This window comes from Loxodonta africana, chromosome 2 (assembly GCF_030014295.1).
Source record: "Loxodonta africana isolate mLoxAfr1 chromosome 2, mLoxAfr1.hap2, whole genome shotgun sequence".
Lineage (NCBI taxonomy): Eukaryota > Metazoa > Chordata > Mammalia > Proboscidea > Elephantidae > Loxodonta > Loxodonta africana.
Window position 1 is genome coordinate 74,417,915 of NC_087343.1, and position 25,747 is coordinate 74,443,661.

Consider the following 25,747-nt stretch of genomic DNA (forward strand, 5'->3'; position numbering starts at 1 on the left):
TGTTCTGTATTTTCTCCATTTTCCGTTCACTTGCTGCGGAGAAAGCTCAACTATAACCTGCTAAATTAACAAGCAGACACGGGGGCACCGAATCCCACCCAACAGTTACCGGTAGTGGGAGTCCAAGTTCCGAGTAACGTATGCAGGGAATTCGACGTGTACGGATGTGGCCAGTTGGAAGATTGGAGTTCAGGTGTCTGTACTGCCTCGTACACAGGGATCGTGGGTAGCTCTGAAGTTGAGCCACTCGTTTCTCCGCTCATTTAGGGGCTTGGATCTCATGGGCTCATCAAAAGTCTTACATACAAACCAGCCGTCGCGCACACCCGCTTTCCGAAGCCGCGGAAGAGAAGGGAGTGCCCAGGTGGATAAACAAACAGCTGTCCCTGATCTCCCGTGTCCCAAGAGCCAAGGCTGAATGACCATTTATGTCGTGGTTTTCTCCCTCCCGGCTGCCATTCCCGGAAGCCGGCAGTATTCCAAACGGCTGTAGCACTCAATATAGCCGGCGCTTAAAGTTCGAACATTTTATGAGGGGGCATATAATGATTTCGACAACTTAGAGCCCGAGATAGAAAAAAAAGGAAAGCCGAAGTAACCATGGCAACCGGACAAAGGGGGCGGTGTTGAGGAGGAAGGGAAGGGGCGGGACCGAGGCGCGTTTGCTTTACGGCCTTTTGCGTCGATTTAGTGGCGGGAAAAGCGACCCGTTCTGAGGCACCGTTGGCAAAGCCGTTCTGCCTTGCTGCCCCTTTCCCTGTCCTGCGTGGGTGCTGTTTGTGCCAGCCAGCAATGGAGAAGCAGCCCGAGGAGAAAGCCACCGGCGAGCTCGCGGACTCCGGAGGAGAAGGCGGGCAGCCGCAGGCCGCCGGCGCCCAGGAGGCGCACAAAGAGGACCATATGACCCTGCTGCTCAGGTTTTCCCGTCTGGGCGGTGGGCGGGAGCCAAGTGGGCGTCGTGGCTAAGAGCTCTGGCCTTTGGTCAGAAAGTCCGGGGTTCAAAATCAGACCCCTTTAAGCCCCTGTATCTGCGAAAAGGAGAGAAAAAAATGATACCCTCATTGTAGAATTGCTATGGGGGTTAAATGAGATACTCTCAGGAAAGGTTTCAGCATATTCCTTGGGGCCTTTAGGAAGACCTCCAGAGCCTTAACTCCTTCCTTTTTTCTTCCCCCCTCATACGCTGGGTCTCCCGTTTTCAGGCCGGATGTTGTGCCGGGCCCCAGCCCTGACCAACTGGTAGGAGGATGCTACAGCCCTTTCTTTTAAAACTGTAAATTTTGATCAAGAAACTTGCTTATATTTTCTTAAATAATATTTTACTGTGTTTTCGGTGAAAGTTTACACAGCTAATTAGGTTCACATGCGACAGTCTTTACACAGATGGTTCAGTGACTTTGGTTATATTATTCTCATTTCCTACTGGTTGTTCTGTTCCCAATATTCTAGTTTCCCTGTTCCCTTACTGTCTCGTCTTTGCTTTAAAGTAATTGTTCACCATTTGGCCTCATACTAGATGATTTTTTTTTTTTTTTAAGGAACACAGTATTGTGAGCTAATCTGTTATTTAGCTATAAGGTGACCTCAGGGAATAGTTTCGGTTTAAGGTTTAAAGAGTATCGCAGGACAATAGTCTCAGGGAGCCCCGTAGTCTCAACTGGTCCAGTAAGTCTGGACTATTTAAGAATTTGAGTTTGTTCCGTGTTTTTTCCCCATTCCATCAGGATCCATCTATTGTCGTCCTAATCAGAACACTGAATAGTGGTAACCAGGCACCATCTAATTCTTCTGGTCTTAGAGTAGATAAGGTGTAGTTCTGTAGATCTTGCTTATTTTTTCTACTAAGAGGACTATATTTATGCTTTTCCACTAAGCAGTTGGAAGTGGAGATTTGGTGAGAAGGAACAATCAGTCTGCTAAAGCAGGAGTGGGCAAACTACTACCCTGTACCAAATCCACCCTACTTCCCATTTTTGTATGGCCACTCCAGCTTAAAAATGGTTTTTGTGTGTTTAAATGGTTGAGGAGAAAATCACAAAAATATTTCATAACACATGAAAGTTACATGAAATTAAAATTTCAGCGGCCACAAAGTTTAATTGGTACACAACTTCCATGCTACAATGGCAGAGTTGAGTAGTTGCAAGAGACCATATGTCTCAAAATGCCTAAAATATTTATCTGACCCTTTACAGAAGAAATTTGCTGACTTCTAAATCATTACAAGGATTACAAGGTTTTTTTTTTTGATAAGCATTGTGACTATATTTTAGCTTTGCCACTGATTTGAAAGGCCTTAACTAATAAACCCTTTACAGCCTCGTTTTTAAAATCCATTCCTACCTACAGTATAAAATATTAAAAATATAAGATTTTTTTTCCGTTTCAGCTAAACAGGAAACTATTCCTCCAGTGTGTATTGTAGAATACTATCCTGCTTAATCTCTAAGAAATTGCTGTTTTCCTTTGGAATTTTGAAACAATAAGGAATGTGCATTAAAACTTGAGAAATTTGTGTAATGTTTCTTAGCTACTTAAATAAGTCCTCATGTTGAAAGGCAAATAATTTCAGAATTAGGAAACTACTATGCAGATGTGAAACATTTTGTAAATAAAATTTAATAACTAATTACTATTTTACTCATAGCTTTTCTACTTTATGTATGATTTTGAATCAAGTAGAATCACAGGACAACGAAGACACTATATGAATTACTTATCCAAGGATTAGCATCTTCATTATTTTTCTGTATCTCCAGGGAAAGTTACAACCTGTGTTGGTTGCTCATTACAGTGTGCTGGTTTTACCATTTTGGTCTTCTTTGTTAGCAGTTCTCATTAAGCCCATTTCAGTCTGGCCTTGTTAGGTGCCATCGAGTCCATTCTGACTCATAGCAACCCTGTGTACAACAGAATGAAACACTGCCCAGTCCTGCGCTGTCCTCACTATTGTTCCTATGTTTGCAGGCGCTGTGTCAATCCATCTCATTCAGTTTGGTCTACTAAGGATAAACTTAAAAATCGAGTTTTTTACTTTTCCCATATGATGTTTTCCCACTGTAATCCATTTTGTGTCTTTCCCTGAGCCCTTAAATTTCTTTATGCACATTTTAAGTAAAACGAGAGCATATACTGAGACTTCATACTGAAACTTTAATGAGGACTCATTTTGTTTCATCAGCTTCTCAAAAAGATGAGTTGATCTACCATGTACTACCAGTATCTGTTGCTGTTGAGTCAATTCTGTTTCATGGTGGCACCATGTGTGTCAGTAGAACTGTGCTCTGAAGTGTTTTCAGTGACTGATTTTTCAGAATTAGATCTGCAGGCCTTCCTTCTGAGTTGCCTCTGGGTGGACTCAAACCGCCAACATTTTGGTTACCATTCGAGTGCTTAACCATTTTCACCGCCTAGGGACTCCAATTTAATGATAATGAGTAGAATCTCAGTCAATAACTATGACTTTTTTTTTTTTTCAGGTTGAGAGCACAGACAAAACAACAACTCTTGGAATATAAATCAGTGGTTGATGCAAGTAAGTATTTTCATTTTCAAATAAGGTTTCGTGAGTTTAATGATGAATAGTACCCTAATGAAAAGAGAATCAGTTTTACAGAAAATTGTTTATTTGGGTAATGTTAGGGGTACAGCATAATACAGTACTATGCCTTGTAAGGAGGCAAAAATCAATATAAGACTTGCCCTGGCCCTTAGGACCTAGTAAAAGATATATATATTGTTGTTGGTGCCTTCAAGTCGGTTCCAACTCATAGCAACCCTGTGTACAACAGAACGAAACACTGCCTGATACTGCTCCACCCTCACAAATGTTGCTATGTTTGAGCCTATTGTTGCAGTCACTGTGTCAATCCATCTCATTGAGGGTCTTCCTCTTTTTTTGCTGACCCTCTCCTTTCCCAAGCATGATGTCCTTCTCTGGGGACCACTCCCTCATGATAACATGTCCAAAGTCCATGAGACGAAGTCTCACCATCCTAGCTTCTAAGGAGCATTCTGGCTGTACTTCTTCCAAGACAGATTGGTTCATTCTTCTGGTAGCCCATGGTGTATTCAAAACTCTTCACCAACACTATAATTCAGTGGCATCAGTTCTTTGGTCTTCCTTCCTTATTTTTTGTCCAGCTTTTGCATGCATATGAGGTGACTGAAAATACCATGGCTTGGGTCAGGTGCACCTTAGTCCTCAAAGTGACGTCTTTGCTTTATAACATCTTAAAGATGTCTTTTGCCACAGATTTGCCCAATGCAATACGTCGTTTGATTTCCTGACTGCTACTTCCGTGGTGTTGATTGTGGATCCAAGTAAAATGAAATCCTTGACAACTTCAATTTTTTTCTCTGTTTATCATGATGTTGTTTATTGGTCCAGTTGTGAGAATTTTTGTTTTCTTTATGTTGAGGCGTAACCCATACTGAAGGCAGTAGTCTCTGATCTTCGTCAGTAAGTGCTTCAGATCCTCTTCGCTTTCAGCAAGCAAGGGTCTGTCATCTGCATAAGGCAGGTTGTTAATGAGTCTTCCTCCAACCCTGATGCCATGTTCTTTATATCTGTGTGTGTGTGTGTGTGTGTGTGTGTGTGTATCAAATAACAAGTCTTTTGCCCATTTTTTAATGGGTTGTCTTTTTGTTGTAGCACATGTGGCTTTTTAAAGTCAAATAAAATAATTTAGTTCTTCATTTGGACTAGCCATGTATCAAATGCTCAATAGCCATAGTGACTAGTGGCTACCATATCGAACAGCACAGATACGAAATGTTTTCATCATTGTAGAAAGCTCTATTGAACAACACTGTTTTAAAATTTGGAGACTTGGTGGTACAGTAGTTAAGCATTCAGTTGGTACTGACCAAAAGGTCGGCAGTTTGAATCCACCAGCCGCTCCTTGGAAACAGTTCTACCCTGTCCTCTAGGGAGGGTCGCTATGAGTTGGAATCGACTCAACAGCTACAGGTTTGGTTCTAGAATTTAATGTAAATGGAATTATATGGTACGTACTTTTTTTGTGTCTGACCAGCTTCTTTTAATTGAGATATAATTTCACATAATATAAAACTCACTATTTTAAAGTATGCAGTTATGAGTATACCATAATTTATGTATTACCTGTTGATGAGTTGTTTCCAGTGTTTTGCTCGTTATGAATAAGGCTGCTATGGACATTTGTGGATATTTGTTCTCATTTCTCTTGTGTGAATATCTAAAAGTACAGTGGTCAGGCTGTGTGGCAAGTGTGTGCCTAACTTTTTAAAAAAGTACTGAACAGCTTAAAATGACTGTACCATTATGGTGCATCCCTCCCAGCAGTATATAAGATTTCCAGCTACTTGATAGTCTCATCAACACTTGGTATTGTCGTTTTTTTTAACTTCTAGCCGTCGTAATGGATATTTAGTGGTATCTCCTGTAGTTTTAATTTATATCTCCTGATAACTAATGATGTTGAGCATTTTGTCATGTGCTTATTATTGGCCATATGTGTATCATTTATGGAGTACATATTCACATTTTTGCACATCTAATAATGGGATTGTTGGTCTTGCTGAGTTTAAGAGTTCTTTCTTTTTTTTTTAATTAATGAATGCAAATCCTTTTTTAGATGGATAGATATAAAATATTTTCTCTAGTTGCTTGCTTTTTTATTTTCTTATAGTATCTTTTGAGAAGCAGAAGGTTTTAATTTTGAGCAGTTTATCAATTTTTTAAAGTTTTGATGGTTAGTGATTTTTGAGTCCTATTTAAGAAACCTGTAACTACCTCAAGATCACAAAGATTTTCTCCTATGCTTTTTTCTAGTTTTCTAGTTTTAGGTTTAATATTAGGTCTGGAGCCCTGGTGGTGCAATGGTTGAGCATTTGGTTGCTAACCAAAAGATCGGTGGTTCAAATCTACCAGCTGCTTATAAGCAAGAAAGATGTGGCAGTCAGTTTCCATAAAGATTTATAGCCTTGGAAACCCCATGTGGCAGTTCTACTCTATCCTGTAGAGTCGATATGAGTCAGAGTGGATTTGACTGGGCAGTAGGTTTGGTTTTTTGGTTTTAATATTTTATGAGTTAATTTTTGGGTATGGTGTTAGGTAAGGGTCAAGGTTTTTTTTTTTTTTTTTTTTTTTTCTCCCATATGAAAATCTAGTAGTTCCAGCACCATTTGTTGAAAAGACTATCCTTTCTACATTGAATTACCTTGGCATTTTTGTTGAAAATCAAGTGAACGTGTATGTGTGGGTCTATTTCTGGGCTCTCTCTCTACTCTGTTCCATTGAGGTATCTTTCTATCTTATGCCAGTACCGCTCCCTCTTGATTATTGTAGCATTAGAGTAAGTCTTGATATAAGCTACTGTAAGTTCCCCAGCTTTGTTATCCTTTGTCAGAATTGTTTGGCTATTCTAGGTCCTTTCCATTTCTATATGAATTTTAAAATCAGTTTATCAATCTCTACAGAAAAAAAGCTTGATGGATTTTTTATTGGAACCTATAGGTCAATATGGGAAAATTGTTATACTAACAATACTGAGCCTTCCATTACATGTACATGGTATATCTCTCCATTTACTTAGGACTGTAATTTATCTCAGCAGTGTTTAGTAGTGTTCAGTGTAGAGATCATAAACATATCTTGTTAAATTTATCCTTAAGTAAGTCATGTTTTTGGATGCTATTATACTGAGTATTTTTTTTTTAACTTTAATTTCCCGTTGTTTGTTACTAACAAACATACTGATTTTTTTATTCCCTATCATTCTAAAAGCATCCTATCTAATACAGTAACCACTAGCTATTTAACGCTTGAAACGTGGTTAGTCCTAATTGAGATGTATTATAAGTATAAAGTATGCACAAAAGAATATGAAATATTTCATTAATAGTTTTTATATTGATTACATGTTAGAATGATAACACTTTGGATTATATTGGGTTAAATAAAATATATTAAAATTAATTTCACTTGTTTGTCTTTTATATTGTGGAAACTAGAAATTTTGAATTACATATGTGGTTTGCACTTTTTATTTACGTTCTGTTTCTCTTGGACAGCACTGTTCTAAAATGTTACTAACTTCAAAAAACTATATTTGTAGATGAAGAAAAAACTCCAGAACAACTCATGCAAGAAAAGCAAATCGAAGCGTATGTCATATTTTTTGTTTTCTTTGTGGTTCTTATTAAGGTTTAATCATACTGTACATCTTAGAATGTACTGTCTTTCTTTTTCCTCTATTTTTCCAAATTTGTCACACATGCATTGGGAAGTTATTTGGGATACAGACTTACATGCACATGAGTGATTGATTACATAAGCACTTTCTGGGAACCTCTTACTTAAGCAAAGTATCTGAGGGCCGATCAGGTTACCAAATCTGTGCAAGTACAGTGAGACTGTAAAATACTTTTATTTGGATAGAGTCATTTTACTGTTTTCAAAGGTTTAGTTTTAAAAATTTTAAGGATTTTTTCTGATATTGCTGAAATTTTTTTGTTCATGCTTCTTTATTAGTAAAATTGAAGGCCTGGAAAATGAAGTTGAAGAGGCGAAAATTGCTTTTGAAATAAAAAATCTTGCATTAGACAGGTAATTATATGTTAAGCATACTCATAGTTCAATTATTTTGTAATCAGTAATTGCTAAGGACTGAAGCAATGCAAAAATATGAATTGTTTGATTGAAAAGATGAACTAGTGAGTGAAGGAAAAGAAGGTTGGCCAGAAGAGAAACACCTGTTGAAAAACCTGTTGCCATCGAGTCGATTCTGACTCATAGTGACTCTATAGGACAGAGTAGAACTGCCCCGTAGGGTTTCCGATGAGCAGCTGGTGAATTCAAATGGCTGACCTTTTGGTTAAAGACCGAGCTTTTAACCACAGCACCACCAGGGCTTCATGTTAAGTATAAGCTTTGTGAAAACAGTAAAAATACCAAAGTAATTGCCCTCAAGTTGATTTTGACTCATGGTAATCCCATGTGTTTCATAGTAAAACTGCGCCCCATAGGGTTTTACAGTGGCAGTGATCTTCAGGAAGTAAATCCCTAGGCCTTTCTTCTGGGGCAACTCTGGGTGGACTCTGCCATCTTCTGGCTACTACTGGTAACTTACCAGCTTAGTGCTTAACTGTTGTAAACTGAATGCAGAACGTGTGGGAGCAAAATGATGATTAGATACTTGTCATACAAAAGCTGACCCCTGAGAGAACAGCTATATCATTTATCGATGTCTTTATTTGAAGAAGTTACATAAGATTAAAATTAATTAAGCAGGGAACATCAGAAAAATCTTTACCTGTGTTTTATTGACTATGCAAAGGCATTCGACTGTGTGGATCGTAACAAATTATGGATAACATTGCAAAGAATGGGAATTCCAGAACACTTAATTGTGCTCATGAGGAACCTTTACATAGATCAAGAGGCAGTTGTTCGGACAGAACAAGGAGATACTGATTGTGTTAAAGTCAGGAAAGGTGTGCATCAGGGCTGTATTCTTTCACCATACCTGTTCAATCTGTATGCTGAGCAAATAATCGAGAAGCTGAACTATATGAAGAACGGGGCATCAGGATTGGAGGAAGACTCACTAACAACCTACATTATGCAGATGACACAACCTTCGTTGCTGAAAGTGAAGAAGACTTGAAGCACTTACTAATGAAGATCAAAGACCACAGCCTTCAGTATGGATTGCACCTCAACATAAAGAAAACAAAAATTCTCACAACTGGACCAATGAGCAACATCATGATAAATGGAGAAAAGGTTGAAGTTGTCAAGGATTTCATTTTACTTGGATCCACAATCAACACCCATGGAAGCAGCAGTCAAGAAATCAAAAGACGCATTACATTGGGTAAATCTGCCGCAAAGGACCTCTTCAAAGTGTTGAAGAGCAAAGATGTCACCTTGAAGACTAAGGTGCGCCTGACCCAAGCCATGGCATTTTCAATTGCTTCATATGCATGTGAAAGCTGGACAATGAATAAGGAAGACCGAAGAAGAATTGACCCCTTTGAATTTGGTGTTGGTGAAGAATATTGAATATACCACGGACTGCCAGAAGAATGAACAAATCTGCCTTGGAAGAAGTACAACCAGAATGCTCCTTAGAAGCAAGGATGGTGAGACTGTGTCTTACATACTTTGGACATGTTGTCAGGAGGGATCAGTCCCTGGAGAAGGACATCATGCTTGGCAAAGTACAGGGTCTGTGGAAAAGAGGAAGACCCTCAATGAGGTGGATTGACACAGTGGCTGTAACAATGGGCTCAAGCATAACAACAATTGTAAGGATGGCGCAGGACCAGGCAGTGTTTCGTTCTGTTGTGCATAGGGTTGGTATGAGTAGGAGCCAACTCAATGGCACCTAACAACAACAACAACACATAAGATTAATAAGGAAAGTTAAAAAAGACCAAAGAGATGTGGTGTTACTTCTCATTTGGTGTTTCAAAGTATTACATGGATTCATTTATTCTAGTAGCTGTTAATCCAGTTAGAGCACTGTCATCAAAAACTCATATATTTTTATTGTAGGTTTTATAATCTGTATTTTAAAATTCATTCAAGAAGGACTTGAATTTCTACATTGTCCCAAGCCTTGTGCTAGGTCCTGATATATAGCTGCTAACAACACAAACATGGTCTCTCATAAACTTGTGATTTGAATTAATAATATAAATTAATAACTCTGGCTTTCCCAGGTGAATTTCCTCATACATCTAATTGAAAAGTAGTTATAGCAATTTTAAGTGTTTATAGCCGTGAACTTTTTACCCTCATTTTATATTACTGGCTCACCAAATTGATCATATTTTTACAGTAAAGTGACTTCATAGCTCTTAAAATATCTCCTTTTAATGAAACTTTCTGTGGCAGAAAAGAAGAAATTACTATTGCTGAATTGATTGCCTTTTTATTATTACTTATTAGCTATTTTAATTTAAAAGTAATTTATGGAGCTTGTATGTATGCATGTTTTAAAGCTTGTAGTCAAGTATGGCTTCGTATTCCCTACCTCTTTACATTTTCACGCTGGCACTAATCTCTGTAGTGCCTAACGCTTCCTCCCAGCCCTGAGCCAAGGCAGATAACTTGGAGAGCAAAGCTCAGCTGGGTTTCAGGCTCTACTCAGCCCCTCAGCCTGGCAGTGCACAATGTCCATCCATTTCAGTGTTATTTCTAAGATTTTGATAAGGATGCAGATTTATCAAAGTATCATCTATGTAATACAGTTTAGAAACCTCCTTATGTTTTATGTTATATTTAAAGGGAAATGAATCTTTCACGTGTTGTATTTTTCAAATTTTTGACGTAGCATAAATGTTATCCATGTCTTGTAATTCAAGCTTTTTTCCTCTTATAGGATGCAACTTTCAGCTGCACTTAAAAATACCCTGGAGAAAACTGACTTCAAGACTAGGTAACTGGTTTCTTTTTTTCTTCTGGATTTAGTAAGGACAGGAGTAAGAACAGAGATCTGCATAATGCCTTTAGTTTTGTGAGTTTTTTTTATTGTACTTTAGATGAGGGTTTACAGAACAAACTAGCTTCTCATTAAACAGTACACATATTGTTTTTTGACATTGGTTAACAACCCATGACATGTCAGCACTCTCCCTTCTCAACCTTGGGTTCTCTATTACCAGCTTTCCTGTTCCCTCCTGCGTTTTAGTCCTTGCCCCTGGGCTGGTGGGCCCCTTCAGTCTTGTTTTGTTTTGTGGGCATGTCCAATCTCTGCCTGAAGGGTGAACCTTAGGAATGACTTCAATACTGAGACGGTATCTGTCAGGCCAGCAAGTCTGGTCTTTCTTTTTGAGTTAGAATTTTGTTCTACATTTTTCTCCAGCTCTATCTGGGACCCTCTATTGTGATCCCTGTCAGAGCAGTCAGTGATGGTAGCCGGACAGCATCTAGTTGTACTGGACTCAGTTTGGTGGAGGTCATGGTAGATGTGGTCCAGTAGTCCTTTGGACTAACCTTTCCCTTTTATCTTTAGTTTTCTTCATTATTCCTTGCTCCCAAAGGGGTGAGACCAGTGGAGAATCCTAGATGGCAGCTCACAGGCTTTTAAGACTCCAGACACTACTTGCCAAAGTAGAATGTAGAACATTTTCTTTATAAGATATATTATGCCAGTTGAGCTAGATATTCCCCGAGAGCATGGTCCCCACAGCCCTCAGTCCAGCAGTTCGGTCCCTCAGGGAGTTTGGATGTGTCTATGGAGCTTCCATGACCCTGCCTCTTAGAGGTTGTGCTGGCTTCCCCAGTGCTGTGTACTGTCTTACCCTTCACCAAAGTTACCACTTATCTATTGTCATTTTAGTGTTTTACATGAATTATTTTTAATTAACTGTCACTTCCAACCACCTTCATCTGAGGAATGAGAAAAGTGAGGAAACTTTTATGAAAGCTCTCCCCATCATTACAGCAACTTTTCTGTATGGATCACAACCCTAAGAAACAATGGAGGTTTTATCCAGGTAATTTAAAAGAGATGTTAACTTTTATTCAGTATTTATCATAAACCAGAAACAGCGTCATCTCATTTAACCCAACAGCTACCCAGTGAAGTAGGAATTATACGCCTCATTTTTCATCGACAGAAATTAGTTTGCCCAGATAGACAGAAATTCAGGGTATTTTAACCATCAGACCAGCCCTGTGAGTCAGAATCAACTCAATGGCAACAAGGTTTTTTATTTTTTAGAGCAGCCCTGCAAGAAATATTAAAGGGAGTCTTTAGGGTAGAAGATCAATGGCATCAGACAACAACCTGAGATAAAGACACACAACAGCATTACCAAGATACCAAGCCAGGTAAAGAATTCACAAAAGCAAAATAAAGGTACAAAATTGCTTACAGGAAACCAGAGATATTAAGTTGTAAATGATAACAACTTCAAACCAAAGGGAGAATGAATGGTGTAGTTACAGAACTTCCCATATGAAGATAAAGTCAAGGTGATTTCAAGATATAACAGACTGTTTTAAATATAAGATGATAAATGTAAACTTTGGGCTAACCATAAAGAAAATCAATAAATCTTTGACCAAAATAAAGATGAAGAAAATAACAAAAAACTCAAGAGACACAGAAACAGTAATAAATGGAAAACGAAAAACCAAACCCATTGCCATTGAGTCAATCCCAACTGATAGCAAACCTATAGAACAGCAGGACTGCCATATAGAGTTATACAAATGGAAAAGAAAATCCATATACAAAAAGAACTCAGCACAGAAAGTAAAGAAGAACAAAGAAACTGTTACATCACACACAAAAAAGTATAACAAAATGGCAAAAGTGAATTCTTACATATCAATAATCACAATGAATGTACGTGGATTGAATGCAACAGTCAAGAGGCAGAGGGTAGTAGAATGGATTAAAAAAAAAAGCGAGACCCATCAATATGTTGTCTACAAGAAACATACCTTGGATACAAAGATATAAATAGGTTAAAAATCAAAGAATGGAAAAACATATATACCAAGCAAACAGTAACCTAAAGAGAACTGGAGTGGCAATATTAATATGTGACAAAATAAACTTTGAGTCAAAATCCATTAGAAGAGATAAAGGAGGACATTATAATGAATAAAGGATCAATTCACCAAGAAGACATAACACGTATAAATATTTATGCACCCAATGTCAGCGCTCCAGATTTATAAAACCAACTCTAATGGAGTTGAAGAGAGAAATAGATCTACAATAACAGTATGAGATTTTAACACACCACTTTCTGCAATGGACAACTAGAAAGAAAATCAATAAAGATTCAGAAGATCTAAAAAACATTAACCAACTGGACCTTACACACATACATAGAGTATACCACCCAATAGCAGCACAATACATTCTTCTCCAGTGCACATGGAACGTTCTCCATAATAGACCATAATTTAGGCCTCAAAGCATGCATCAATAAATTTAAAAAGATTGCAATTATACGAAGAATCTTCTCTGACCATAGTGGTATGATACTAGAAATCAGTAACAGGAAGAACAAGGAAAAGAAATATATGGAAACTAAATAACACCTTACTGCCAGAAAAACAAACAAATCTGTCTTGGTAGAAATACAGCCAGAATGCTCCTTAGACGTGAGGATGGCGAGACTTCATCTCACGTACTTTGGACATGTTATCACAAAGGACCAGTCCTTGGCGAAGGACACTGTGCTTGGTAAGTTAGAGGGTCAGTGAAAAAGAGGAAGACCTGTGATGAGTTGGATTGACACAGTGTGTGCAACAATTGGCTAAAACATAGCAATGGTTGTGAGAATGATGCAGGACTGCACAGTGTTTCATTGTGTTGTACATAGGATTGCTATGAGTCAGAACCGACTTGAAGGCACCTAACAACAACAGAAAAAACTACTGGTTCACAGAGGAAATAAAAAGTGGAATTAAAAAATAGTTAGAATCAAATGAGAATGAAAACAACGTACTAAAACCTTTGGGATGCAGCAAAAGTAATGCTCAGGAGGAAATTTGTAGCAATAAATGCATACATTAGAAAAGGAAGAAAGGTCCAAAATCACTAACTTAACGTTACCACTTGTACAACAAGAAAAGAATGAGTAAAAGAAGACCAAACCTACCAGCAGAAAGGAATTGGTAAAGATCAGAGCAGAATTAGAAAACAAAAAAAAAAAATAGGAAGAGTCAACAAGAGTAGAAATTGGTTCTTTGCTAGAATCAATAGAAGTGACAAGCCACTGGCCAAATTGATAAAGGAAAAAAATGAGAAAATACAAATAACCAAAATAAGAGATGAAATTGGAGACATTACAACACCATCCAACTGAGATAAAGAGGATCATAACACAATACCATGTAAAATTGTACTCTAACAAATTTGAAACCTAGAAGAAATGGACAAATTTGTAGAAACATGCTACCTACTTAAACTAACACAAATAGAGGTAGAAAATCTAAACAGACTCCTAACAACAGAAAAGATTAAAGACGTTAAGAAACTCCCAAGGGGGAAAAAAAAACAGATGGATTTGCAGGGGAATTTACTAAGCATTCAGAGAAAAGTTGACACCAGTTCTATTCAAACTCTTCTGAAACAGAAAAGGAAATAATACTACCTCGTTCTATGAAGCCAGCATCACTCTGATATCAAAGCCAGGTAAAGACACCACAGAAAAGAAAATTACAGACCATTATCCCTCATAGCAAGTGTAAATATTTTTTATATTTGTTAGTTTTATAACTTTTATAATTGCTTTATAATGTTACAGATGCAAAAATTCTCAACAAAATTCTAGCAAACTGAATTCAACAACATATTAATCAAATTATACATCATGATCAGGTAGAATTCATACCAGGAATGCAAGGGTGATTCAACATTAGAAAATCAATCAGTGCAACTTACCATGTAAATAAAACAAAGAAGAACCATATAATCATATTAATTGATGCAGAAAAGATATTTGATAAAATCCAACATTCTTCCTGATAAAAACCTTCTGGAAAATAGAAATAGAAGGGAAATCCCTCAACATAATTAAGTGCATATTTGCAAAACCAACAGCCAATATTATTCAAAATGGAGAAAGGCTGAGAGCTTACCTTCTGAGAACAGGAAAGAGACAAGGATGCCAATTATCACCACTCCTATTCAATATTGTACTGGAAGTCCTAGCCAAAGAAATACAGCAAGAAAAGGAAATAAAATGCATCCAAATTGGAAAAGAAGAAGTAAAACTATCTCTGCAGATGATATAATCCTGTACATAGAAAATCCCAGAGATCCCACAAGAAAGCTACTAGATCTAAGAGAAGGATTCAGTAGAGTGGCAGGGTACAAGATCAACACCAAAAAATCAGTTGGGTTCCTTTACACTAACAAGAAGAACTCTGAAAAAGAAGCCAAGACAACAATACCATTTAGAAAGGCCACCAGAACTATAAAATACCTAGGAATTAATTTAACCATGGGTGTAAAAGACCTATACAATGAAAACTGTAAAATGCAGCTTCAGGAAACTAAAAGAGACTTACGTAAATGGAAGATCATTTCATGCTTATGGATTGAAAGACTTAACATTATGAAAGCCATCTATAGATATAATGCAATCCCAATCCAAATTCCAAAAATATCCTTACTGAAATAGAAAAACTAGTTAACAACTTTATACGGAAAGGGAAGAGGCCTTGAATATCCAAAGCATTATTGAAAAACAAAGTAGGAGGCCTCACATTTCCTCATCTCAAAACATACTATACAGACACAGTAATCAGAACAGCCTGGAACTGGTTCAATGGCAGACACATAGACCAGTGGAATAGAACTGAGAATACAGAAGTCCATCCATCTATGCATAGCTAATTTTCACCAAGGGGTAAAAGTCCACTCAGTGAGAAAGAAACAGTCTCTTTAACAAATGATGCTGACCAAACTGGATATCCATTTGCAGAAAAATGAATCAGGATCCATACCTCACACCATACACAAAAATTAACCAAAAATGGATCAAAGACCTAAATGTTAAAGCGAAACTATAAAGTTCCTGGAAGACAACATAGGAAGACCTAATTTTTTTCAGAAATAGATTATCAAACATAACTACAGATGTACAAATAGAGGACAAGTTCAATAACTGGACTGCCTAAAAATTAAATATTTATGCTTATCAAAAGACTATTGAAAGATTGAAAAGAGAACCTACCTACAAACTGGGGAAAAAAATCTTTGGGACTGACATGTCTGATAAGGGTCTAATCTCTAAAATATATAGAAAACTGCAACTTAGCAACAAAAACACAAACGTTCCAATTTAAAAGTGGGCAAAAGACTTGAATAGACACTTCACCAAAGAGGACATTCAAGTGGCCAACAAACACATGAAAAGATGCTTACGATTATTAGCCATCAGAGAGATACAAATCAAAACTACAGTGAGATATCATCTGATCCCTGCAAAAATGATACTGAACGAAAAGGCAGAAAACAACAAATGCAGGTATATCCAACCTGAATTTAGAGACCACCTCAAGAATAGATTTGACGCGTTGAACACTAATGACCATTCAGAAGACCAGACGAGTTCTGGAATGATGTCAAGGACATCATACGTGAAGAAAGCAAGAGGTCATTACAAAGACAGGAGAGAAAGAAAAGTGGATGTCAGAAGAGACTCTGAAACTTGCTCTTGAACATCGAGTAGCTAAAGCAAAAGGAAAAAAAATGATGAGCTGAAAGAGCTGAACAGAAGATTTCAAAGGGTGGCTTGAAAAGACAGGAAAGCATGTAGCACTGGAAGCGCTCACTCATCTATGTCAAGAAATTTGGAAGGCAGTTATGTGGCCAACCGACTGAAAGAGATCCATTTTTATGCCTACTCCCAAATATGTAAATTATCGAACAATATGATTAATATCACATGCAAGCAACATTTTGCTGAAGATCATTCAAAAGCAGCTGCAACAGTATATCGACAAATACTGCCAGAAATTCAAGCCGGATTTAGAAGAGGACGTGGAACCAGGCATATCATTGCTGATGTCAGATGGATAATGGCTGAAAGCATAGAATACCAGAAAGATGTTTACCTGTGTTTTATTGACTATACAAAGGCATTCGACTGTACGGACCATAACAAATTATGGATTACATTGTGGAGAATGGAAATTCCAGAACACTTAATTATGCTCATGAGGAATCTGTACGTGGATCAAGAGACAGTCATTCCAACAGGACAAGGGGATACTGCATGGTTTAAGGTCAGGAAAGGTGTGCATCAGGGTTGTATTCTTTCACCATACCTATTCAATCTGTATGCTGAGCAAATAATCCAAGAAACTGGACTATATGAAAAAGAACGGGGCATTAGGATCGGAGGAAAACTCATTAACAACCTACCTTATGGAGATTATGCAACCTTGCTTGCTGAAAGTGAAGAGGACTTGAAGGACTTTCTGATGAAGATCAAAGACCACAGCCTTCAGTATGGATTACGCCTCAACATAATACAAAAATCCATAAGCAACATCATGATAAATGGAGAAAAGATTGAAGTTGTCAAGGATTTCATTTACTTGGATCCACACTTAAAACCCATGGAAGGAGCAGTCAAGAAATCAAACCATGCATTGCATTGAGGAAATCTGCTGCAAAAGACCTCTTTAAAGAATTAAAAAGCAAAGATGTCACCTTGAAGACTAAGGTGCACCTGACCCAAGCCATGGTGTTTTCAGTTGCCTCATATGCACGCAAAAGCTGGACAATGAATAAGAAAGACCGAAGAAGAATTGGCGCCTTTGAATTGTGGTGTTGGCGAAGGATATCGAATGTAACATGGACTGCCAAAAGAATGAACAAATCTGTCTTGGAAGAAGTACAACTAGAATGCCCCTTAGAAGCAAGAATGGCGTGACTACACCTTACGTACTTTGGACGTGTTATCAGGAAGGATCAGTCCGTGGAGAAGGACATCATGCTTGGTAAAAATACATTGTCAGTGAAAAAGAGGAAGACCCTCAACAAGATTGATTGACACAGTGACTGCAACAGTGGGCTCAAGCATAACAATGATTCCAAGGATGATGGAGGATCGGGCAGTGTTTCATTCTATTGTACATAGGGTGGCTATGGGTCAGAACCAACTGAACAGCACGTAACAGCAGCAATATTTGCATAGTAAACTGACCAATTCCTGCAAAGTATGTGAAATAGACCCATCGCAGGGCAGGCTGTGGCCCAACCAATCATTTTTGCCAGAAGTGTAAACCCAAGGCCAGAAATGTCAATAAGAGAAACTCATTGTACTGCAAGAGCAGAAATTTAGGTTACATCAAACATTTCTAGATTTATTTTGTTAAATGAAGACTATACAGTGCACTTAATGGAAGTAAATATGTATCAATTAAGGCAAAAGTAAAATTATTTTTAACTAAAACTAATTAATCATATTTTTGTTTCTTTTTCAGTTTGCTCATGGATAACATGAAACATGTATTAGAGCTAAATAAGTTAATAATGACATCACAGCAGGTACATTTGCACATTAGGCTGCTTTTGCTCTCATGATTTCAGTAACAACAACTTGCTGATAACTATTGTGTATGATTAAACAGGACTGCTTAAAGGGACTGGTATGGTTTGAATTTATTGTGCTTAAGTTTGTCTTTTTCATGACTCCTTTATTTCTGACAACTATTGCAAATTACCAACTTGTAGTTTAAGCTACTGTCCCCTTCCTTATGTAATATGCTTTATTTTTTTAATTTTTAATGATAGGAATCTTGGGACTTAGAGGAAAAACTGCTCGATATTAGAAAGAAGAGATTGCGTATGTAGAACACTTTATTTTTTTTATAGAACACTTACTATGGAAATTAATAAGGGCAGATCTCTCAGCCAACAAGAAATTTCTTAATTTTCAAAATTTCTTAGAATTGGGGGGAGGGAGAAAGGGAGAGGGGTATTCACTAATTAGATAACAGGTAAGAACTACTTTAGGTGAAGGAAAGACAACACAATACAGGACAGGTCAGCACAGCTGGGCTAAACCAAAAGCAAAGAAGTTTCCTGAATAAACTGAATGCTTCAAAGGCCAGCGTAGCAGGGGTGGTGGGGGTTTGGGGACCATGGTTTCAGGGGACATCTAAGTCAATTGGCATAATAAAATCTGTTAAGAAAACATTCTGCATCCCAGGTGGGGAGTGGCATCTGGGGTCTTAAACGCTAGCAAGCGGCCATCTAAATTGCATCAGTTGGTCTCAAACCACCTGGAACAAAGGAGAATGAAGAACAACACCAAGGATACAAGGTAATTATGAGCCCAAGAGACAGGAAGGGCCACATAAACCAGAGGCTTCATCAGCCTGAGACCAGAAAAACTAGATGGTGCCCAGCTACAACCAATGACTGCCCTGATGGGGAACACAACAGAGAATCCTTGAGGGAGCAGGAGAGCAGTGGGATATAGACCCCAAATTCTCATAAAAAGACCAGACTTAATAGTCTGACTGAGACTAGAAGGACCCTGGTGGTCATGGCCCCCAGACCTTCTATTAGCCCAAGACAGGAACCATTCCCAAAAAATTCAGACAGGGATCGGACTGGACAATGGGATAGAAAAAGATGCTGATGAAGAACGAGCTTCTTGGATCAAGTAGACACTTGAGACTATGTTGGCATCTCCTATCTGGAAGGGAGATGAGAGGGCAGAGGGGGTCAGAAGCTGGCGAAATGGACACAAAAAGAGAGTGGAGGGAAGGAGCGGGCTGTCTCATTAGGGGGAGAGCAATTAGGAGTATACAAAAAAAAAACAGCAAGGTGTATATAAATTTTTATATGAGAGACTTACTTGATTTGTAAACTTTCACTTAAAGCACAATAAAAATTAAAAAAATTTTTTTTTCTTAGAATTTTGGACGTGCCAATTTAAAAAGTAAAAGATGAAATGCATTTTACTTTGTTGTTTTAAAACTTTATATTATAAAATTATTACAGGTTCAATGAGGGTAAAAATCAAATAATACCAAAAGTATAATATGAAAGTCATGCCTCCTTATGTGACCACAGATTGGTATATATCCTTTCAACCTTTTCCATGGCCATGTAAATATAAATATGTATCTACACACACACTCACAATAAATACATATGGTTATACAGATTTTTCATTTAATTTATCATGAACATGAGATGACTTTTTGCATTGAAATTTTTTAAATATTTATTTCAAACGTAATACGTGCTGTTTAGGAAATTTGGAAACAAGTATACATAGTAAAAGTTAAATTTTTTATTTTATCATCAAGAGATAATTAGCCTTTGTGCTTATTTCTTATAAAATAAAATTAGTATTTTATACTGTATTGTAAACTGTTTTTGTTTTAACAGTATAGGCAGAATTTAAGTATTACTGATTTGCCTGTTAGCAAGCAATCTCAGTCACCTGATCTAGTCATCTTTTCTTATCTGATAAAATTAAACACCCTTTTGATGTTTAAATTTTTTTTCCCATTGCCTTCCAAACTACTTTTGATACATTGCTTCTGAGACATACCCATTTACATTTTGGAATTGTAGAATTCTTAGACTATTCTGGGAAATATAAAAAAACAGTTGATGTTTAGTCCTCGAGAAGGGAATCTTACTTTACCTTATATATGTGTCATTTTTGTAATTGAAGGGGAAAACTATTTCCTTATATTTTAATAAATATTTCCTGCCTATTCTTTTGACAACACACAGAATAAGCCCTGTGTCAGTTGATGCCATCATTGTCATCATGTCATCAGTCTCATTGTCATACATAAATATCTTGAGCATGTCAATATAATTGTCTTATATAAACACCTTAAACATTTCACAGAGAGTGTTTTTAAGTATAAAATGAAAACACTGGTATATTCTGCCAATGTAGTCATTTTCAGATCAATATAGGATTGCAACTTAAAATGCTACTTATTAAAAAATCTTTCTTGACTGAAATAACCAGCAAATACTCTGATTTGTTGTTCAAGATTCTTTGTTTGTAGAGTTGTTACATGTAGTATATTGTTTTATTTTTAACCTAACAGAATTAAAACAAGCTTCAGAAAGTAAGCTTTTCGAAATACAGACTGAACAGAACAAACAGAAAGATGATTTGGACAATATGGGAAATTCGGACAAGATAAAGGCCATACGAAAAAACCTAGAGCGGGAGATACAAATTACTACAGTTATTCAAAATGTGTTCCAGGTAACGTTCAATTATAAAAATTGGGAACAAAGGTAAAGAACTTTTTTTAAATGATCAATACTACTATAGTGTTGATTTACTTTTAGTTATGAATATCCTTATTCTTTGATCTTAATAAATAATTCAGTGCTGAATATTGATCTGTCTACATATCTTTAGAATACATGTATATTGAATGTTTAAGGCCTTGATCTTTCATTATGGTTAGATATTAGATATTTATAAATGGAATGATTTTAGCAGCTCTAGTGGAGATAGTATGGTATAATAGTGCGGACCTTGAGACTCCCAAGTTGTGTTTGGGGAAGGGAGTGGGGTCTGGGGTGGTAGGAATCTAGGATTAAGATCCTGACAGCTATTTACAAGTTGTTAACCTTGAGCAAATTATTTACCTTTTCTAAGCATCAGTTTCTTGTTTAGAAAGAGTGGTTGTGAGAACTAAAAAAGATAATCCATGTTAATCTGTTTAGCACAGTGTTTGGTCTAAGTAAATTAATTCTCAGTAAATGTTGGCAGTTATTATCATGTCAGTTTTCCAGTTTATGTATTTCTTTATTATGGAGGTTTTCCATTACTTTTTGAGTTGTTAAAAATGTGTCTGGAGCTGTTGAGATTAAATACTTTTTGCCAGTTTTCAATTATGTAAGATATACAGTTAAACACTGCCTACTATGTTTAAGGAAACCCCGGTGGTGTAGTGGTTAAGTGCTGCGGCTGCTAACAAACGGGTTAGCAGTTCAAATCCGCCAGGCACTCCTTGGAAACTCTATGGGGGCAGTTCTGCTCTGTCCTGTAGGGTCGCTATGAGTCGGATTCAACTCGACGGCACTGGTTTTATTACTGTGTTTAAAGCAAATGCTGACTTATAAAATACGAAGTTTTATATCTCACCAGAAGATGTTCTTGCCTGGATCTTAATATTTTACTTTTCTTTGACACAAGTTCCTTCATGCTGCTTCGAGACTTCTATTATTCTGCATTTTTATTCATATCCCATAAATTAGTGTTAATATTGATATAATGAACTCATTGCTTTGTTAAACAGAACATGACTTTGGCCAGCTTTAGGAACTTTGTTCCTAATATCAGCCCTAAGGAGTTCAGTCATATTCAAATACTTAACTTCCATCTGTCTTTGAAAATTGGACTGGGTTGATATGAATTAACCCTTTCAATCACTTATAGATAGCAAGAGTGTGCTTTATACCTGCCAAAGTTTTTCGTATTTTTGTAACAACTTGATCCTTACATTCTAAAAGCTATTTTAACAGTATTTCACTTAGTAACTCAGTATCATTAGGTCATAATTTTCAAAGAATAACGACCAGAATTTTCATTAAATATCATCTTAATCATTCTTCCATTGTCTGCCACAAAAATATTCTTTACCTTTTTTTTTTTTCGGAATCTTGAATCTTTGCAAGTCCTGAGGACTAAGATCCTCTTTTACCTCTTTTTAAAATGGGGTATTACTTAAAAGCTAAAATTACTGTTTTCCACAATAAAACCCACTGCCGTCAAGTCGATTCTGACTCATAGTAACCCTATATAGAAATGTAAAATGAACACTGAACTATAGCTATAGTCTCGTCTTTTCTTCTAATGTAGAATTAAACAAAACAAAACCCATTGCCATAGAGTCAATTCCGACTCATAACTATCCATAGAACCTGATGAAGCATAAAAATTATTATAAATATTTAAATATTCCCTAGCATTATGAGGGTCCAGGCTGAAGCCTTACTAATGATGGAAACGAAGACACAAGAATTCATTACTGTTTTCATGATCACAGAGCCACATATCTAGTAAATGTTCAATAAATACCTGATGAGATCAGTGAAAGAGGTTTTCTAAATCTTGTTAAATATTTTTTTATAATTATCTTTTTTTGTTGAGAATATACACAGCAAAACATACACCAGTTTAACAGTTTCTACATTACAATTCAGTTAAATTGATTGTATTCTAGTTGTGCAACCATTCTTACCTTCCTTCTCTGAGTTTCTCTACATTAACATAAATTCACTGCCCCCTAAGTTTCCTAATCTTTCAAGTTGCTGTTTTCAGTTTGATCCCATATAGACAGATCTTAAAAGAGTTCAATGCTACATCCTTCAGCCAAAGTTTAGACAGGCCTATAAAACAAACAAGATGAAATGGGTGTACCAGCACAGGGTCAAGGTTGAGAAGGCAGGAGGGGACAGGAAAGCTGGTAACGGGGCACCCAAGGTTGAGAAGGGGAGAGTGTTGACATTTTGTGAGGGTGGCAACCAATGTCACAAAACAATATGTGTACTGTTTAATAAGAAACTAATTTATTCTGTAAACCCTCATCTAAAATACAAGTTTTTAAAAAAAGGGCTCAGTGCTCAAGGCAGACAGTTTTTAGTAGTCAAGCTAACCTACTGATTTTAAGATGACTTTAGGAGATATTTTTGGTTTAAGAAGATTATCTTAGGGCAGTAGTTTCAGGGGTTCATCAGCCTCCATGGATCCAGAAATTCTGAAGTCCATAAGAATTTTAAATTCTGTTCTCTATTTCCCCCCTTTTAATTAGGGTTCTTCTACAGAATTTTTGATCAGAATGTTCAGTAATGGTAACCAGACACCATCCACTTCTTCTGGTCCGATGGCAAAGGAAGCAGTTGTTCATGGAGGCAATTAGCCACACATTCCATTTCCTCCTCCTATTCCTGGCTCTCCTTCCTCACAGGAGCAGCTAGGGAACAACTGTTGTATCTGATTGGCCGCTTGCAAGCTTTTAAGACCCCAGGCACTACACAACAAACTAGGAGGTAGAACAGCAGCACTAAACACATTCATTATTAGGCTAAGTAACTGGAATATCCCATGAAACCATGACCTTGAACCTCCAAGCTAGGAAACCAAATCCCATGAGGTGTTTGTACATAAGTAGCCTCAGCAGCCTTTTTTTTTTTCTTGTCATTGTTGTAAATATACCTCTTAACACAACTTTTGCCAATCCAACTTTTTACAGGTGTACAACTTATTGACAATAATTACATTAATCAGCTGTGCAAGCCTACCTTTAATCAATGCAATTTTCCATCACCATAAACTGAAATTCTGTGACAGAGATTTTTTTTTTTTTTTTAATTTTTTAAAGTACTTATAACTTCCTTTTTTTTTTTTTTTAATTACAGAACCTCATTTTGGGGAGTAAAGCCAACTGGGCAGAGAATCCTGCCTTAAAGAAAACTGTTCTGCAGTTTGAGAAGAATCTTGCCATGATCTAATAAAACTTCTATTTTAGCTTTTTTTTTTAGTCTTTGATATGTCATTTAAATAGCAAATTTCAAGTGAAATGTATTTTCAGTATTTTTGGAACTGTTCAATACTGCATCTTTTTTTTTAATCTTGAATTATCACTATAATATGGAATCTCTTGTTTTAGGAATAATTAAAGTGAATGATGTCCTCTAAAAAGACTCTGAGAATCTTTGCCTTGGAAGAGTCCTGAAAGATGTCTGATCCATCCTTCCAATGAATGTGGAAATTTTTTCTACAGCATTTCTGGCAGTCCCAACTCTTTTTTGGAACACTTCTGTGCATTCGTTTGTCAAGCAAAAATATTAGAAAAGCATATCCAAAGTGTTAACATTTGTGGTTATTTGTATGGGGTTATGAATGACTGTTTAGAATTTTTATATTTAGCATGTATTACTTTTTGTGTGTGTATGTGCTTTAAGTGAATGTTTACAATTCAAGTCAGTTTCTCATACAAAAATCCATACGCCCATTGTTATATAACCCTAGTTGCTCTCCCTACAATGTGACAGCACACTCCTTCACTCCACCCTGTATTTCCCATGTCCATTCAACCCGCTTCTGTCCCCTGTGCCTTCTCATCTCTCCTCCACACAGGAGCTGCCCACATAGTTTCATGTGTCTACTTGAGCTAAGAAGCACACTCCTCACCAGTATCATTTTATGTCTTATAGTCCAGTCTAATCTCTGAAGAGTTAGCTTCAGGAATGGTTTTAGATTTGGACTAACAGAGAGTCTGTGGGCCATGACCTCTGGAGTCCCCCCAAGTCTCAGTCAGACCATTAAGCTGGTCTTTTTACTAGAGTTTGAGGTCTGCATCCCACTTTTCTCCTGCTCCATCAGGGATTCTCTGTTGTGTTCCCTGTCAGGGCAGTCATTGGTGGTAGCCGGGCACCACCTAGTTCTTCCGGTCTCAGGCTGATGAAGTTTCTGGCTTATGTGGCCTTTTCTTTCTCTTGGGCTCATATTTTTCTTGTGTCTTTGGTGTTGTTCATTCTCCTTTGCTCCAGGTAGGTTTGGATCTTAGGTGGCCACTTGCTAGCTTTTAAGACCCCAGACACCACTCACCAAAGTGGGATGTAGAATGTTTTCTTAATAGACTTCGTTATAGCATGCGTTACTTTTGATTTGCATTTCCCTGATTAATGATGATTGAGTGTTGAGTGTCTTTTCATGTGTATTGACCTTGGAGAAATGTCTGTTCAGATTCTGTACTCATCTTCATTAGATTATTTGTCCTTTTTTAATTGGTCATGTCTTAGTTATTTAGTACTGCTGTAACAAAAATACTACAAGTGGATGGCTTTCACAAAGACAGATTTATTCTCTCATAGTCTAGGAGGCTAGAAGTCTGATTTCAGGGTACCACATCCAGGGGAAGGCTTTCTCACTCTGTCAGCTCTGAGGGAAGGTCCTTGTCATCAATCTTCCCCTGATCTAGGAGTTCTCAGCATAGGGACCTCAGGTCCAAAGGACATGCTCCGCTCCTGGCTCATCTTGTTTGGTGGTAATGAGGTCCCTCTCTGCTCTGCTCCCTTCTCTCTTTTATTATCTCAAAAGAGATTGAAGATACAACCTAATCTTGTAGATTGTGTCCAACCTCATTAACATAACTGCCTCTAATCCTGCCTCATTAACATCATAGAGATTAGGATTTATAACACCTAAATAATTACATCAGATCACAAAATGGAAGACAGCTACACAATACTGGGAATCTTGGCCTAGC

The 25,747-nt window shown here is 37.2% G+C and overlaps 1 protein-coding gene across 3 annotated transcripts; it reads left to right on the forward strand.

Moving 5' to 3' along the window:
• The first annotated feature begins 357 nt into the window (after positions 1–357).
• CENPH (centromere protein H) lies at positions 358–24,345 on the forward strand. 3 transcript variants are annotated; one of them, XM_023545521.2, is made up of 9 exons: positions 360–917; positions 3,480–3,535; positions 7,101–7,149; positions 7,517–7,591; positions 10,374–10,430; positions 17,960–18,023; positions 18,270–18,321; positions 20,564–20,727; positions 24,146–24,345. In XM_023545521.2, exons 1-9 carry the CDS (start codon positions 793–795, stop codon positions 24,149–24,151), a joined length of 648 nt encoding a protein of 215 aa, XP_023401289.1. In that variant the 5' UTR covers positions 360–792; the 3' UTR covers positions 24,152–24,345. The 3 variants fall into 3 exon arrangements, with proteins under 3 accessions (XP_023401288.1, XP_023401289.1, XP_003408124.1); XM_003408076.4 differs by lacking the exon at positions 24,146–24,345 and adding an exon at positions 23,895–24,139 and having other exon boundaries at positions 361–917; XM_023545520.2 differs by lacking the exons at positions 7,517–7,591; positions 24,146–24,345 and adding an exon at positions 23,895–24,139 and having other exon boundaries at positions 358–917.
• The last annotated feature ends 1,402 nt before the right edge of the window (positions 24,346–25,747 follow it).

Bases quoted from the DNA above. Each gene is read 5' to 3' on its own strand.
- CENPH (XM_003408076.4), top strand. From the start codon at position 793: ATGGAGAAGCAGCCCGAGGAGAAAGCCACCGGCGAGCTCGCGGACTCC. The intron at 7,150-7,516 runs GTATGTCATATT...CTTCTTTATTAG, and splicing joins CAAGAAAAGCAAATCGAAGC to TAAAATTGAAGGCCTGGAAA. The intron at 18,322-20,563 runs GTATGTAGAACA...TTAACCTAACAG, and splicing joins TATTAGAAAGAAGAGATTGC to AATTAAAACAAGCTTCAGAA.